The 16,501-nt window shown below is 41.7% G+C and overlaps 2 protein-coding genes across 5 annotated transcripts in view; one reads left to right on the top strand and one right to left on the bottom strand.

The window, feature by feature from the left end:
* UCHL3 (ubiquitin carboxyl-terminal esterase L3 (ubiquitin thiolesterase)) overlaps positions 1 to 4,811 on the bottom strand; it is a 73,308-nt gene extending 68,497 nt beyond the window's left edge. The window contains exons 1-2 of the mRNA XM_011972004.1: positions 4,479 to 4,811; positions 4,354 to 4,365 (exon numbers count right to left, since the gene is read on the bottom strand). Coding sequence (XP_011827394.1) covers positions 4,354 to 4,365; positions 4,479 to 4,673 — 207 coding nt within the window. The 5' untranslated portion in view covers positions 4,674 to 4,811. The remainder of the gene's footprint in view (positions 1 to 4,353; positions 4,366 to 4,478) is intronic.
* Positions 4,812 to 4,913: 102 nt separating this feature from the next.
* COMMD6 (COMM domain containing 6) overlaps positions 4,914 to 16,501 on the top strand; it is a 23,809-nt gene continuing 12,221 nt past the window's right edge. Inside the window, exon 1 of one of the 4 annotated variants that reach the window (XM_011972005.1) lies at positions 4,914 to 5,025. In XM_011972005.1, the coding sequence (XP_011827395.1) occupies positions 4,927 to 5,025 (99 nt within the window). In that variant the 5' untranslated portion in view covers positions 4,914 to 4,926. Of the gene's footprint in view, positions 5,026 to 15,473; positions 15,525 to 16,437; positions 16,492 to 16,501 lie in introns of those variants that run through there. The other 3 variants (XM_011972007.1, XM_011972009.1, XR_001005126.1) reach the window with 3 other exon arrangements.

The raw sequence follows: 16,501 nt of genomic DNA on the forward strand, positions 1-16,501 counted from the left end.
ACATGTAGTAATTTGTTTGATCCTTACAGTGATCTTACAAGATTAGAAAAGATTATAAGAAATGAAGGAACTCATTGCTTGAGGCCAAGCATTTGAGACCAGCCTGGGAAACAGAGTAAAATCGTCTTGTCTCTACAAAAAATACAAAAAGTAGCCGGGTGTGATGATGCAAGCTTTTAGTCCTATCTATTTGGAAGGCTGAGGTGGGAGGATTGCTTGAGCCGAGGAATTCCAAGGTTATAGTGAGCTATGATTGTGCCACTGTAATCTAGCCTGCCTGGATAGAACAAGACCCTGTCTTTAAAAAAGGAAAAAAGGAAGGAAGAAATTAAGGAACTAAGGCACAAAGAGGTTAGATAACTGCCCATGGTCGCAGAGCTGGTAAATAGCAAAGCACAGATTATAACCCAAGAATCAAATCAAGACACTACAGCCTCTCTGGAATGGCAATCTGAAAGAAGAATCAATGGCATCAACTCGTCACCTCAAACACTGCATGGATGGCTATGCCCTTGGAAGATAGGGAAGAAATGGGTTTAGAGCAGTGATGGGAAGATGAAAATCCGTATTTCTTTTTTGGCCATATTAAGTTTAAGGTATCTATAAGACATCCAGATGGAGATACCAAAGAGTTGGCTGAATATACAGATTTCCAATTTGGTGGCAATGTCAGGGTTTCGAGGAACATGGGGTCATCTATGTGACAACTGATGGTATTAGAACTGTACAACAGAAAACATTACTAGGGCAAGAAAACACATAGAAAAGATGAGCAGTCTAAGATGAAGCGGCTGAGGAGCTCCTTAGAAGTTGGAAGAGAGATGATCTAGCAACAGAGACTCTTCGAAGCAATTAGGAAAGTAGAGGACAATCAGAATTATCACAGAAATCAAGAAAAGATAATGTTTCAGTAAGGATGGAGTGGGCTATACTACCAAATGCTGCTGAAAGGCCAAGAAATATGGTGACAGAAAAGTGATCACTGTGGCAAAGTGGCAATCATTAGTAAACCCTGACAGAAGTAGTTACTACAAAATGGTACACACAGAAGCAAGCTACAAAGGAATGAATACGGAAAAGAATGCGAGCTGAGGTAGCAGTGGCAGCAGCTATGAACCATTCTTTGTGGAAAGTTTACAAAGAAGGAGAACAGATAAGGCAGCAGCTCAAGGAGGACAGGATAACAAAGAATTTTTCCTAAAATGGTATCTACTAATTAAAGAATTCTTATGAGAATTTATATGATTTATTGTGATTAAGGCAATAAGTCAGCAGATGATCTCTAATTCTTTTTCTAACTCTAAGCATACAGGCTAAATAGAATAGTTATGCTATAGTAAATTTATTTCCCTTTTGATATTATGCTAGAAAATATTTTGCCTCCTCAATAAAATCACAAGTAGAAATAATCATCCTTGGGTTGGGAAGGGGTCCATATAAAAAAAAACCATGAGTTCTAAAGCACAACAATATGTAAAATATACATGTGGTTGTACTGTACTCAAATCACAAAAAAAAAATCACAATGAAGATTTAGTATGGTCATAAATAATAATGATTGCCTATATCACATTCGATAAACGTTGTAATTCTTGATGTTTAATTATCTGTAACTTTCTATCAGCTGCAAGCTGCATTTACCCCTTTAAATGCACAGGTAAATAAAGTAGAGTTTAAAATGTTTAAATAATTTTTTTGATCACTTAACTCATTTTATTCTGATTAAGTCCTACCTGTAGCATGACTGACAGCATGCTAACCAACAAGAGAAATCACTGTCTACCACATTTGCTGAACCACATGGTTACTAGCTAATGTCTAACAATTAATACTCATCTGCATGTAGTAGACATGTGATGGTCATTCTTATACAACACTAGGCATCATCAGAGTCTAAAGCAGTATTTGCTCACACTGATTATAACAACAACACATGCAATTACCAGATGGTAACAGAGTGAGTCCAAGATCCTACCATTCCATTAGGTTGAGGAAATAAAAGAGGGTGGGATGGATATTGTTGTTAGGGTTTATTCATTCTCCAAATTCTAAGTCAGTTAACTACATTTCTATCCATCTTCTATTCTTGGTTCTGCCACTAAAACATAGAGAATAAAACAACCACAAAAGTTTTAGTTATAACTAATCACTTCTTACATACTTGCCCATTCTCCCACTAAAAACACATTATTTCTTTAAAAAATAAATTTAAGACAAACTAAATCATGCCAAAGCATGTCAGATATAGTGTAAAATCATATACTAAATAACATTGTCTGTTTAGATCATCTCAGAAAGGTCTCCTGTCACTATTCCATGTATTACATTTTCCCTGATGGTCTCCATCAAAGCACTATGTTCTGTTTCTTATTGTATTTATAATAAACGCTAATGACTTGTTTGCTTGTTTACTGTCTTTCAACTGGATTGAAAAGCAGAAAACCATGAATATTTTAATCACCAAAGAATCACCAGCTCCTGTTCAGATTACTGGTATTAAAAAAGGTGCCCCTAAAATATTAATGTGACTGATAATTTTTCAAGACACCCTAGGAACAAGGTCCACTAGCAGCTGAATCACAGGACATAAGTTCCTACTTACACAAACTTACAGTTTGTTAAAACAATTAACATCATCTAAAGAGTTTTTTTAGTCTATTGATATGGCTAATCACGTTGATTTTTGAATGGTGAACCAGCTTTGCAACACCAGGATAAACTGCTCTTGGTCATATGTTACTCTTTTTATATATTTATTGCTGTATTCTATGTGCTGATATTTTGTAGGGGATTTCTTACATCCATGTTCAGGAGGGATACTGATTTGCAGTTCTTCTTATTATGAATTGTCTAGTTTGGCGTCAGGGTAATGCTAGCACAAAATTAGTTAGGAAGTGTCTTTTTTTTTTTTTTTTTTCAGACAGAGTCTTGCTCTGTCACCCAGGCTAGAGTGCAGTGATGCAATCTCAGCTGAATGCAACCTCCGCCTTCTGGTTCAAGCGATTCTCCTGTCTCAGCCTCCCGAGTAGCTGAAATTACAGGAGTGCGTCACCACACCCGGCTAATTTTTGTATTTTTAGCAGAGATGAGGTTTCACCGGCCAGGCTGGTCTCGAACTCCTGACCTCAGGTGATCCGCCCACCTCAGCCTCCCAGAGCACGAGTGCTAGGGATTACAGGCGTGAGCCACCACGCCTGGCCGTCTCCCCTCTTCTATGTTTATGTAGGATTGGTATTATTTCTTCCTTAAATGATCATCTCAGAGATGCAGAAAAATCGTTTGCGAAAATTCAACATAGATTCATAAGAAAAACTCTCAGCAAACTAGTGGGAAAAGAGGAACTTCCTTAGCCCGATTTAAAACACATTTACCAAAAACCTAAAGCTAACATACTTAATGGTGAAAGATCAAATGTTTCCTCCCTAAGATAGAGAACAAGGCAAGGATGTCTCTCTGTCCAGTGAATTTGCTACAAGCTTTGAAAACCAAAAACCAATTTTTTTAAGAACACGGTTAATTGTTCCCTGGTGACGAGAAGGAAGATGGTGGAGGTAAGGGGAGTATGATAAACTAGTAGAGCAGTAAAAAATAAATGAGCTGTTGAGAATGAAAAAAACCAGGGTAAGATAAGGCACACCTGAGCAGATCAAAGGTTTATACCTGGTAGCACTTACTGTTCTTCTGAGTGACTGGGAGATGTTCCCTCGTCCCTCCCCAAACCCCAACCTCCAACACCTAGAAGGAATTTAAACTGCTGTAGATTGCAAAGAATGGCGTGGGAACTACTAAACTGAGCTTTCTTTGATACAACAGCAACTAAATGTCCAGCTTTAAAAGACTGTAAGATAAAGGGGGCGTGGCGGGGAAGAAAAGTGACTTGATGGGGCAAGAGATGATTGGAAGATGATTTCATAGTGCAGGCGGTGAATGAAATTACAAGGACTGGGTGGGCGAGTTTACAAAGCTTGGAGTCAGGAAGTGTGGGCAAATTAGTCATCCAGAAGGTACACCAGGAGGAAAATTATGGAATCGGCACTAACAGGAGGCAAAACGAAGAAGGAAGGGGAATAGGAATACAGGGTAAAAGTCCCTCCAAACCTCTGACCCGAAGTCCCCAAGATACGTGGTGGCTGAGGAACGGGACCAGAGGAGTGGTGGGAGCATCTCCAGGAGCCAGGTGGCAGGGAGATGGCCCTTTCTGAAAGGGGCGGACCCGCGTAAAGCCGAACAAGAGGGGCCCTCAAGAAATTAAATCCCAGAATCCTTGGAAGCGTGGAGGTGAAGTCCAGCAGGGAAGCGGACCGAGCAGACAGAAAGGACTCCGAGGTCCCGAGCGACAGACACCTCACTCACCTGGTTGGTGACCTGAAAACGAAACAGAGAACACGCTTTAGAGACAAACTACCGTGGACTCGCGGCAGCAAGCCGGCTCCCTCTGCGCCAGCCCACGGCCCAGGGCTGCCCCGAAGCGCGCCCACCTCGGGATTGGCCTCCAGCGGCAGCCAGCGTTGACCCTCCATGGCCGCGGTGCCCGGCCCTCCAGCTCTGACAGCCGCCGCCTTCGCCGCCGCCGCCGCCGCTTCCGCCCACGCGCGCCTTGACCTGGGCCCTCCCAACACACCGCTCCGAGTAGGGGCGCCTAAACACCAAAAAGAGTTTGACTGGCCTCTCATCCTCTTAACCGCCCCCTGCAGGTCCGTAGGTCAAGTGTCATATTTTAAATTAAGATGCTGTCAAGGAGGAAAAAAATAGGAGCCAAATACCTATTTCGGGAGAAAAACAGTATCTGAATTCACAGTCCTGTCCCCTCACGCTTGGACTCTTCCGAGCCGAGCCTTGCCGAGCGCTCGCGTTCTACGCATGCGCCGTGCGCAGGTCTGGAACCGCGTGCTCACCGGCCCCCTCCCATTCTTGCAGTGTCAACTGATGGCGCTAAGAGGCGCGCCGCGGAGTCCTATTCTGAGACAGACGCCCAGGTGGCTACCCATTGCCAGGCAGCAAGGCCAGAGGACTCCGTGCAGCACGGTGCTGTTGTTCCTTTGTCGAGGCGCAGGAGTGATGGATTGGCCTTATCTGCCCTTGCGGGAGGCAGCGGGTATTTCTATATATCCGATTCAATTTGACAGAAAAAATGTCGATTACTAGAAATCACTGTACTAAGTATTGAGGACACAAAGTTGAGTTCACTGTGGAGTAGAGGCAGTGGACAAGACAACGGAGAATCAGGATAAAAAGCGTGGTACCTATATGATAGTGATGGCATGAGGTGTGCTGGAACTACGGAGGAAGGGGGAGGAGAGTGTCCAGAAGTCTTCCTGAAAAAGTGGATTGCTGGACTGAACCCTTAAAAGATGGTAGACTTTACCCAGGCAGAGAGGAGGGTGCTGTGAAGAAGGGAAAACGCACTGTGGCTGCAGAGTAAAGGGTACTGATTAGAGGTGATGCTGGAGAGGTAAACAGAGGCAACTCGCTCAAGACATCTGGGCTTCCTGAAAACAGCAAGGAACCACTGAAGGATCTTAAGCAGGATTTATGTATCTTTTTCACCGAACTGCAAATTCCAGGAGCCCAGTAACATTGTCTCTTTTTTCTTCTTCACATTATTTATCCAGGGTCTAACCCAGTGCATGATACATAGAAAATGTTCAGTAAACATCTGAAGAATAAATGGGATGATCAGATATGCAGAAACATCACTTGTCAATAATGTGGAAAACGTGTGAGAAATAAATGCTGAAAAAATTAAGACAGTAGTCACGGAGAAAGGCACAGATTAGAGATACTGTTTTAAGGGATGATGCCTTTGATAAGCAGAAGTTATCAATGATAACTCCATAAATTTGACCTGGGCAAGAGTGCATGTTACTATTCTGCACCTAATAGAGGAAATTCAGGTAGAGAGCAGTTAGGGAGTCAGAAAAAGATAATATTATGCTGAGCTTGCTTTTCTTGGGAAACTTCCAACTCTCCCACCCATGTTCTTCTGGCCACTGTTCTTTGACTTCAGAGGTGTTTCATTACCTTAACTCCTCTTCATCATTATCTGCCTAATGCATTGCTGCTATACTCAACTAACACTTTGGCTTGGTAAAACTGGCAGTGTCCAGCTTGTGATGGGCTTAGTTGCATTATCACTAGAGCTACATGGCCAGACTCTTAGTCTCTCCTGGGCCCAGTGCATGCCAGGGGCTGCTTTTCAAATTACTTACTATCAAAGGAATGGCCTTGCTCTAGATCCCTGAGGTTCTGCACTGTGCTTCACCTGTTAAGGTTGCTTAAGACTTCACACAGCATCTTTATCTTCCAGGGACACTAGCCACATTGGATCTGCTGAGACACAAGGTCAGATAGCAAGACAGTTTGCATCCCAGCAGGGACTTGCTACAGAGCTCTGTCTTGCTAGGGATCCACTCAAATTGGCAGCTTTCTATACCACCCAATAAATGTGTTGAAGCTGTATTCCCAAGTGTATATTCTATCTCCAAAAGCTAAAGAGGCCCAGTAGGTGGTCTGCCATTTTGCTCTTAATAGGAATTGCAAGATGCAGGAACTTGTCTTTCACCTTACAGAGGTTGTCCTAGCACACCCCAGACCTTTAGACCCATAAAACCTTTACAAATGTAGGACTGTAATTTGTAGAGTTAAACTGTACAATTTAACTTCCACCGTCTGGTTTATATGGTTTATACAGTTTAACTTCCACCGTCTGGTATGGATGTACCTATCATGGTATTGAGGGCAGCATGTCTCAGAGGTGCATAGAAACACCTGGGGAATATGAAATGCAGATTTTGATTCAAAAAGTCTGAGACGGATCCCAAGATTGGGCATCACTGGTTCCAATTTTTTAATCTTCCCTTTACCCACATCCTTTGCCATATGACTTTGAAGTTTCACAAAATTCTGTCCATCCTCATTATTTATGGGTTTTGCATTTTGAACTCCTTGCTAAAATTTATTGGTAATTCCCAAATCTGTACTTACAGAGTTCTCATGGTCACTCACAAATATTCACAGGGTGGCAAAAAATTTTAGTTCCCAGCCAAGGTTGAGCAAGGTGATACTCTGCCTTCTTCTTGCAGCTCTTATACTGGAAACAGGTGTCCTCTCGATGGTCTGTTTAATGCTCATTTTCCCATTTTTGAGATTTTTGTCAGTGAATTCAATGTTTACAATAGCCCTCAAGCATAGTGCTCAACTGCTATTTAGTGATCCCAAGTCCAAGAAGGCTTTCATGTGCCTTACAGAGAAAATACAAGTATTAGATAAGGTTTGTTCAGGTTTTCACTTACAGTGCTGTTGGCTGTAATTCAATGCTAATGAATCAACAATATATATTACATAAGGTTTTTTAAAATAGAAATGCACATAAAACAAGGTTATGTATTGATTATCTAATGAAAATATTGTGACCACAGGCTCACAGAAACCTAACCTGTATTTCCCCTAGAAGCAATGATTTAGTATTTGCTAATTCAGTGTTCACGGCACCTAGATCATCAACTAAAACATTGTGCATCCCCTTCTTGTGAGTATGCACAATATCATCACAGAAGATTTTATTAAATATTTTACAGTTTTCAGTTAAATATAGTGGCATGCCTATGCACAGTGTCATAGTGTCACACCACTTATTTACATAAATACATGCACTTTTAGTACCTTTAGCATGGACAGTATAATTTTGATGGTTGTCAAAGCATGTAAAGGTTTATCACTATTTCCTACCTAAGCATATAGTTACATTTTGCAGCAACTGCTAAATCATACATCTTTGGAAATTTAATAGCTTCTATTCAAAGACAGCAGGAAGTTTTTGGCAAATTAACGTTTGATGCCTTAAGGAGAGTACTTGTGACTCAAAAACCGTTCTTTCATCTTGATACAATTTTTTCTTATATTCTGAGGGATTTGGTGATTTCTCCAACCTTAAAGTGAAATAAGCAACTTGAGTAACTTGTCTACTCAAAGCTATCCACCATTTTTAGAAATTGTAAATTATTTGGTTGCTTTGCAAGAATACACAGAATTGTGGCTATTCCTCCAGTAGTCCATATTTGCCTCACCAGTACAAGTTTGCAACCTGTTGTTCTGTTTTCATGCTTATTTCCATACCCAGTAACTTTTTGTTATGCCAAATTACACCATAGTCTTTTAACAGACATTTTAAATGTCAGTATTTTAAAATTTTATTTTTTAATTTTTGGGGATACTTAGTAGGTATATATATTGATGGGGTACATGAAAGGCATACAGAGTGAAGTAAGCACATCATGGAGAATGGGGTATCCATCCCCTCAAGCATTTATCCTTTGAGTTACAAACACTCCAATTACACTCCTTAAGTTATTTTTAAAATGTACTATTAAGTTATTATTGACTATAGTCACCCTATTGTGCTATAAATGGCAATTAAACATAGTAAATATAGAGTAAACAATACTCATAACTCTATAGAAGTGTAGAAGAGCTATGAAGAAGTTCATGCATGCACTCGCAAAAACAACTGAGTCATGACTGCTGCCCTGGTTAACTGTCACTTTAAGAAGCCATCTGAGGCCAGGCTCGGTGGCTCATGCCCGTAATCCCAGCACTTTGGGAGGCCGAGGCGGGCGGATCACGAAGTCAGGAGATCGAGACCATCCTGGCTAACACGGTGAAATTCCATCTCTACTAAAAATACAGAAAATGAGCTATGTGTGGTGGCGGGCGTTCGTAGTCCCAGTTACTTGGGAGGCTGAGGCAGGAGAATGGTGTGAACCCAGGAGGCGGAGCTCGCAGTGAGCCGAGATCCTGCCACTGCACTCCAGCCTGGGCAACAGAGCAAGACTCCGTCTCAAAAAATGTATATATAAATAAATAAATAAATAAGAAGCCATCTGATGTGATGTTCACTATAATTCCTGATATAAATATGAAAAAAATGCTTATCTAAGAATTGATGAAATTTTCTATTTGTACAACACCTGATTTAAGTTTGTCATTACAGTTGTAACCAGCCCAGGGAATCTTTCAGGTTCAGGCCCCACCTAACTGCCCTTAGGGCTATGGGGTTTTAGGGGTCAGTCTCTCTGTATACCTATAACTCATTCATGGCACTTCACCTTAACTACTCACTATCTTATATTACTTATCTTAATAGCAGTATGTCCAGCTTTCTTCCTGCTGCATGTGTTTGTACCCTGTCATCTGCCTTAAGTGTATGTTGTATTGCCAAACTATCACTCCTAAACGTGGCCTTTTGGCAGTGCTTGAAAACATACCAAAGCCTTACATAATTAGGCCTTGTCTGTCCTCAGAAGGAACTCATTCTCCACACCTGATCAGAAATCATGACTATCTAGCTGTGTTTCTCTAAACCAGGCACTTAACCTACTTAGGTCTTTTTTTTTTGGAGACAGAGTCTCGCTTGGTCGCCCAGGCCGGAAGGCAGTAGAGCAATCTTGGCTCATGGCAACCTCCACCTCCCAGATTCAAGCAATTCTAGTGCCTCAGCCTCCCAAACAGGTGTGCACCACCATGCCCGGCTAATTTTTTGTATTTTATTTTATTTCTGAGACAAAGTCTCACTCTGTCGCCTAGGCTGGAATGCAGTAGTGTGATCTCTGCTCACTGCAACCTCCACCTCCTGAGTTTAAGCAATTATCCTGTCTCAGCCTCCAGATTAGCTGGGATTACAGGCATGCGCCACCACGCCTGGCTAATTTTTGTATTTTTAGTAGAGACGGGGTTTCACCATGTTGGCCAGGATGGTCTCAAACTCGTGACCTCAAGTAATGCACCCACCTCAGCCTCCCAAAGTGCTGGGATTACAGGCGTGAGCCACCACGCCTAGCTGGTCTCATTTTTTTTTTTTTTTAACGCTAGACTCTTCAACTTTTAAGCCGAAGGTTGAAAACTATGTCTTGAAGCTTTCAAATGTGTGAAGTAGGCAGGAGAAATGAAAGAGTGATGTAAGGACTGTGACAACTGGATGACATAAAACTTTTCTAAGTGCATTCTCATTTGGAGTTTCTGATATAGATTGTTTTCTGTTTTGTTTTGTTTTTTAATCATTTGAGTAGGCCAAATTTGGCCCACAGGCTAAAAATTTGAAGTCCCACTTTAAACTCTAAAACCTCTGTGATTCTAGGATTAGTGATCATGCTTATTCCTGGTTCTGCATCTTACTGATGCTGTTTATTTATTACCTCACCCCCCACCCCTACCACCACCACCACCACAACACACACAGAATCACTCATCTTCTTGAATAGCCGGGAGTACAAATAAAACAGCCAATTAGCAGAAAGTAGCTGAGGAGCGTTTCAGCAGCTACACTGGGAGTTTGGAATCTCTCCAGAGCTCTCGGAAATTAGATTGCAAATTGTAAATTAATACCAGACTGCTTTAAGTTTTACTTATTAGCTAGGTGATGTTGCTTACCATTCCTGAACCTCAGTTTTCTCACCTTTAAAATAGAGATAATGTATGATCTACATAACTTATAGGGTTCTTTGGAGTATTGAATATTGTGCTGATGACAATAGCTCCTAGGATTTATCAGCACTTACTATGTTCAGAACGTTTGCTACATGCTTTACATACAAGATCTCATTTATCCCTTAATAAAAACCTTGTGGGACAAATACTGATAGCCCTATTTTTAAAACTAAGAAAGCTGATGCTCAGAAAGGCCAACTTGAAGGATGTCACACAGCTGAGCAGTAGAAGGATTTAGATTCAGGCCTAGGTGACTGTCAAGATCGCAGCACTCATTGTTATGCTTTACTCTCTCAAATTTCTACTGCTGCTATAACAAATTACCACACATTTAGTGGCTTAAAACAACACCAATGTATATCTTATGGTCTGAAGTTCAGAAGTCTGAAATGGGGCTCACTGGACTAAAATCACAGTATTGACAGGGCTGTGTGCCTTCTGGAAACTATTTGGGATATATAAGGGAGAATCCATTTTCTTTCCTATTCCAGCTGTTTTCTTTTCTTTCCAACTTATATTAGGTTAAGGGGATACATGTATAGGGTTGTTACATGGGTAAACTGTGTGTCAAGGGGGCTCAGCGTACAGATTATTTCATCACTCAGGTAATGAGCATAGTACTGGAGAGGTCGTTTTTCAATCCTTGCCTTCCTCCCACTCTCTACCCTCAAGTAGGCCCCAGTGTGTGTTCCCTTCTTTATGTTCATGTATACTCAGTGTTTAGCTCCCACTTATAAGTGAGAACGTGTGTTTGTTTTTCTGTTTCTGCATTAATTTGCTTAGGATAATGGCCTTCAGCCCATCCATGTTGCTGCAAAGGACATGGTTTTGTTCTCTTTTATGGCTGCATAGGATTCCATGGTGTATATATTCATTTTCTTTAATCAGGTACACCACTGATGGGCCTCTAGGTTGATTCCATGTCTTTGCTAATGTGCCCATTCTAGCTTCTAGAAGCAGCCTTCCTTCTTTGGCTCTTGGCCTCCTTCTGTCTTCAAAACCAGCAAAGGCTGGCTGAGTCTCTCACATGGAATCTATCACTCTAACACACTCTCTTTCTCTCTCTGACTCTAACTCCTCTGCCTCTACTTTTCATCTTTAAGGACCCTGTGAATACATTGGACTCATCTGAGTAATCCAATAAACTCTCCTCCTTTTAAAGTCAGCTAATTAGCAACCTTAATTCCCCCTTTTTATGTAATTGTGAAAGTTGTTAAGAATCATAATGGAGTCACTTGTGTTAAAAATTAAAAGAAAGGTCCAGGTGCAGTCACTCACGCCTGTGATCCCAGTACTTTGGGAGGCTGGGGTAGGTGGATCACCTGAGGTCAGGAGTTCGAGACCAGACAGACCAATATGGTGAAACCCTGTCTGTACTAAAAATACAAAATTAGCCGGGCATGGTGGTGCCTGCCTATAATCCCAGCTACTTGAGAGGCTAAGGCAGGAGAATCGCTTGAACTCAGGAGGCAGAGGTTGCAGTGAGCCAAGACCGCACCATTGCATTCCAGCCCGGGCAACAAGAGCAAAACTCTGTATCAAAAAAAGGAAAAGAAACCTTGACAAATAGAGCTGGGGAAGGCCATGAGAGAGCTTTCATGCATAAATGCCAGATAACAAAAACTATCACAAAAGACTCTGCCAAAACAACAACCTTGCACAAAGGCCGTTGCACCCTTACACAAAAAATATATTTGCAAGGTCATCTGCCCAGCAACTGCCTGGCCAGCCGCTGACTGGCACCACTCTTGTTATTAATACTTGCAGACAAGGATAATTATCACAAAACAATTATGTAATCCTCCTAATTTTTCCATTGAAAACCTTTGTCTTCCTTTACCTCCTTGAATATGCACATAGTTTACTATGGCATATGTATTTCCACTGCAGTGCCCTATGCGCGAATAAATATTTTCTTTTAGAGAGCCTCTGTTATTTAAACATGCAACATAACATATTCATAAATTCTGGGTATTAGAAAGTAACATATTTGGGGGGGCCATTAGTCTGCATACCATATCCATTGACTACACAGGACAGTGCATTGTAATACAGTATAGTAAATATGTTGAGTGCACATTTATTTTGTTTCCCTAGTATATTTTCATCCAAGCTTTGTTGCATCATTCTCACCTCCATCTCCTATAGAGCATGTCTTTTCACCCCTTTTGCTTCCAGTGACTCTACCAATCACACAATTCTACCCCTTATGAACACAGCAGACAGCATGGGCAAAAATAATAACACATCACTCCAGACCCAGTAGTAGTCCAAGCAGATCAACTAGAGTCCTTCTCGGAGAATTGAGATGGATGGGCAGCTTCCTCTTTCTCCTTGGATCATGAGTCATAAGGCTGTGAACCCAGAGATGTTGGTAGTCATATGTCTATATATACACACTACTCTCCAACAACGTATGGTGAAGCTGAGGAGACCGAAGGCAGTAGACAGGTAGAAAGCTGGACCACAACTAAGAAGCGGAGATGGGGCACTTTTACTATTCAAACCTCACAATTCTGTTGACCCTGCAGCTGGCTCCACCACTACGTGTCAGAGGCTGCCTCTGTGAGACAATAATTTCTGCTACTTTGCTTAGGCTAGCTCGAGTTAGAATTTCAGTTGACTCTTGAACAACATGGGTTTGAACTGTGCTGGTGAGATTTTTTTTTTTTTAAAACCAACTGTGGTTTTAAAGTTGCTATACTCCCGGGATGCTAAACCCACAAATAAGGAGGCAGAATTTTCCTACACTCAAGTTCAGCAGGACAGACTGCAGGACTTGAGTATATGCAGATTTTGGTACATTGTCATCTGCCTTAATTAGTCCTGGAGCCAATCTCCTGAGTATACTGAGGGACAACTGCATATCACTTGGCACAAAAAAGCCTTAAAATAAATACTTAAATTGAAGCATTGCCTGCTTCCTGAGTATCAATTTCGTTTTCTACATTACACCATAATGCTCATGAGATCAGAGTTTATGCCATAGTTCTATGGATTTCTTCCTATGCATGTGATAGTACTAGGCTTACTGTAAGAGCTCCAAAAATATTTTACGACATATGCTCTACTTATATGTCATTACGTAAAAATAAAACAAAATTATACTCATGCATTTTTAATATTAGCATTTTTTGACTCTATTCATAACATCTGTGTTTTCCAACTGGGAAGTTTGTGTAAGTGACCTCTTGTAAGATGGAGGTCTGAAACATAAACAGTTTATCACATGTGTTGCTGGAGTAACAATTGGCAGAGATTGCCCTACACTCTAATGACATTTTACTCTCCCCTAATCAGATCGATAGGTTTTTGAAGTGCACTCTGTTGAATTAGAACAATAATAAAGTTTTTAAAGAAATGCATGAAAAATAAAAAGAAATAACAAAAATTACCTTTTAAAATACATATCTTTTCACCTTTTTGAAGCATTTTTACAAAGTTAAAGGGGGTGTGTGTGTGTGTGTGTGTGTGTGTGTGTGTGTGTATTTACCACCCCCTTACCATGATGACAACAAGAACTCAAGAAAAAGATTTCCTGGGGCTGGGCATGGTGACTCATGCCTGTAATGGGAGGTCGAGGTGGGTGGATTGCCTGAGCTCAGGTGTTCAAGACCAGCCTGGGCAACATGGTAAAACTGCATCTCTACTAAAATACAAAAAAACAGCTAGGCATGGTGGCATGCGCCTGTAATCCCAGCTACTTGGGAGGCGGAGGCAGAATCGCTTGAAGCTGGAAGTTGGAGGTTGCAGTGAGGTGAGATCGCACCACTGCTTTCCAGCCTGGGCAACACAGCCAGACTCTGTCTCAAAAAAAAAAAAAAAAAAACAGATTTCCTGGTAAAATGAACCAATGCACTTAGATGCACCACAGTGTTCTGTCTTTTCATCTGACTTCCTTAGAGAAGAAATCATCTGATTCATTCAGGGACTATCCTCCCAAGCTAATTAGTACATTTAATCACGTCCAATAACTTTGAGTCAGTGGGGGTTTCTATTTGTTTGTTTTTCGTTTTTTGGCCTAGTATCTGAGTGCTACATGCCAGGGACATTTTTAGGTGCTTAACATGCATTAACTAATGTAATTCTCCAACAACCTATGAGGGTATTTGAGGTAAGCATTATTCTAAAAATGCCCTCCCCCAAAGATTTCCATCTTGATTACTCATTGAAACAGTAATTTAGGTATTGATCTGAAGGGACTTTACAAACATAATTAAAATTTATGTACCTTAAGATAGAAAGAGGCCAGGTACGGTGGCTCATGGCTGTAATCCCAGTACTTTCGGACGCCAAGACCCGAGGTGGGTGGATTATTTGAGGACAGGAGTTCGCGATCAGCCTGCCCAACATGGAGAGACCCCATCTCTACTAAAAATACGAAAGTTAGCCAGGCATGGTGATGCATGTCTGTAATCTCAGCTACTCAAAAAGGCTGAGGCAGGAGAATTGTTTGAACCTGGGAGGCAGAAGTTGCAGTGAGCTTAGATTGTGCCACTGTACTCCAGCCTGGGTGACAGAGTGAGACTCTGTCTCAAAAAAAAAAAAAAGTTATTCTTAATTATTTGGTTATACCTGATCTAATAATTATTTCAGCCCTTAGAAATGAGAATTTTTTCAGGCTAGAGTCAGAGAGATGTGGCAAAAGAAGGAACAGGAACAGGAGAGATCATACAGAAAGGGAGATCAGAGAGATTTAAAGTGTGAGGAGGACTTGAGGTGCCCTTCCTCGTTTCGAAGATGGAGGAAGGAGGAGCCACAAGCCAAGGAATGCAGATGGCCTCTAGGAGCTGGGAATCCCCATCTGAAAGCCAGCAAGGAAACTGCACAGAACTGAACTCTGCCAACAAGCTGAACGAGCTTGAAAGCAGATCCGCACCCCCGCCCCTGTCCTCCACCCAAACCCCACCACCCCCGAACCTTCATTGAGGAACACAGTCCTGATGACCCTTTACCGGTGCAGTTCTAGATTAGAGGAGACTAAAGAGACATGATAACCAAATTCAAGACGACCCTTTGATTAGATTCTGTTTGTGGATGGGGTAGGGAATAACTTTAAAGAATGTTGTTGAAACAAGTGGGGAAATTTTAATTTGGCCTATTAGAGAATAGTATTTTATCAATGTTAAATTTCCTGAATGTGATAGTTGAATTGTGGTTATTTAGAAGAATGTCCTAGTTCTTAGGAGACAACATGCTCAAGCATTTAGGAGCGAAGTATCATCCTTAATATAAGCCGATATAAAGCAAATGTGTACAATGCGAACAGTTGGTGAATCTAGATGAAGGGTATATAGGTGTTCATTGAATTATTTTTTGCAATTTTTCTAAAAAAAATTTTTCAAAATAAAAACTTGACGGGAAATAAAAATCACTGTGGATACTTTGTGTAGCATGGATTTGAGGTCAGTAGGAAAGAAGTGGGAAGACAGGATGAGAAGGTATTTCGCAGCCAGACTGAGGGCTGGGATGCAAGAGGAATAGCAGGGATAATGGAAAGCATCCCCCGCCCACAGCTAGGCCGGCGAAGCAGCTCATCCTAAAACTGTGGTTCCCACAGGCTTCCCTTGCAGGGCCGGGGGTGTGGTCGCCCAGCTGCTTTCGAATTTGGTTGGGATTGAGGACGGGTGCCTCGGGATGCTTTACCCCGCCCCGCTCCAGATTGGAAGAGCCCACGTGTCAGTGTTAGATGGGGGAAGCGGCATCATAAATTTAATTAGCGCTTCTCTTCTCAAAGTATCTTCCAAATCTTTGGCCTTTTTCCATAACATAATTTCCTTTTAGGTCAGTATCTCTTTAAAATTGATGTTTAATTAAGAAAAAGTGTGAGTCACATAAAGATGATTTTTTCAGCTTCCCCCGCTACGTCCGCCCCATGCGCCAGGCCGCGAGAGGCAGGACGTGGAAGCGGAAGTGCTGGTCGGGGGCGTTCTCTCGAGTCCGGGGCGCAAGTAGCGGACGCTGCCCATGGAGGCGTCTAGCGAGCCGCTGCTGGATGCTAAGTCCGAGGTGAGTGCCA

The sequence above is a fragment of the Mandrillus leucophaeus genome, unplaced genomic scaffold (assembly GCF_000951045.1).
Source record: "Mandrillus leucophaeus isolate KB7577 unplaced genomic scaffold, Mleu.le_1.0 Scaffold126, whole genome shotgun sequence".
Lineage (NCBI taxonomy): Eukaryota > Metazoa > Chordata > Mammalia > Primates > Cercopithecidae > Mandrillus > Mandrillus leucophaeus.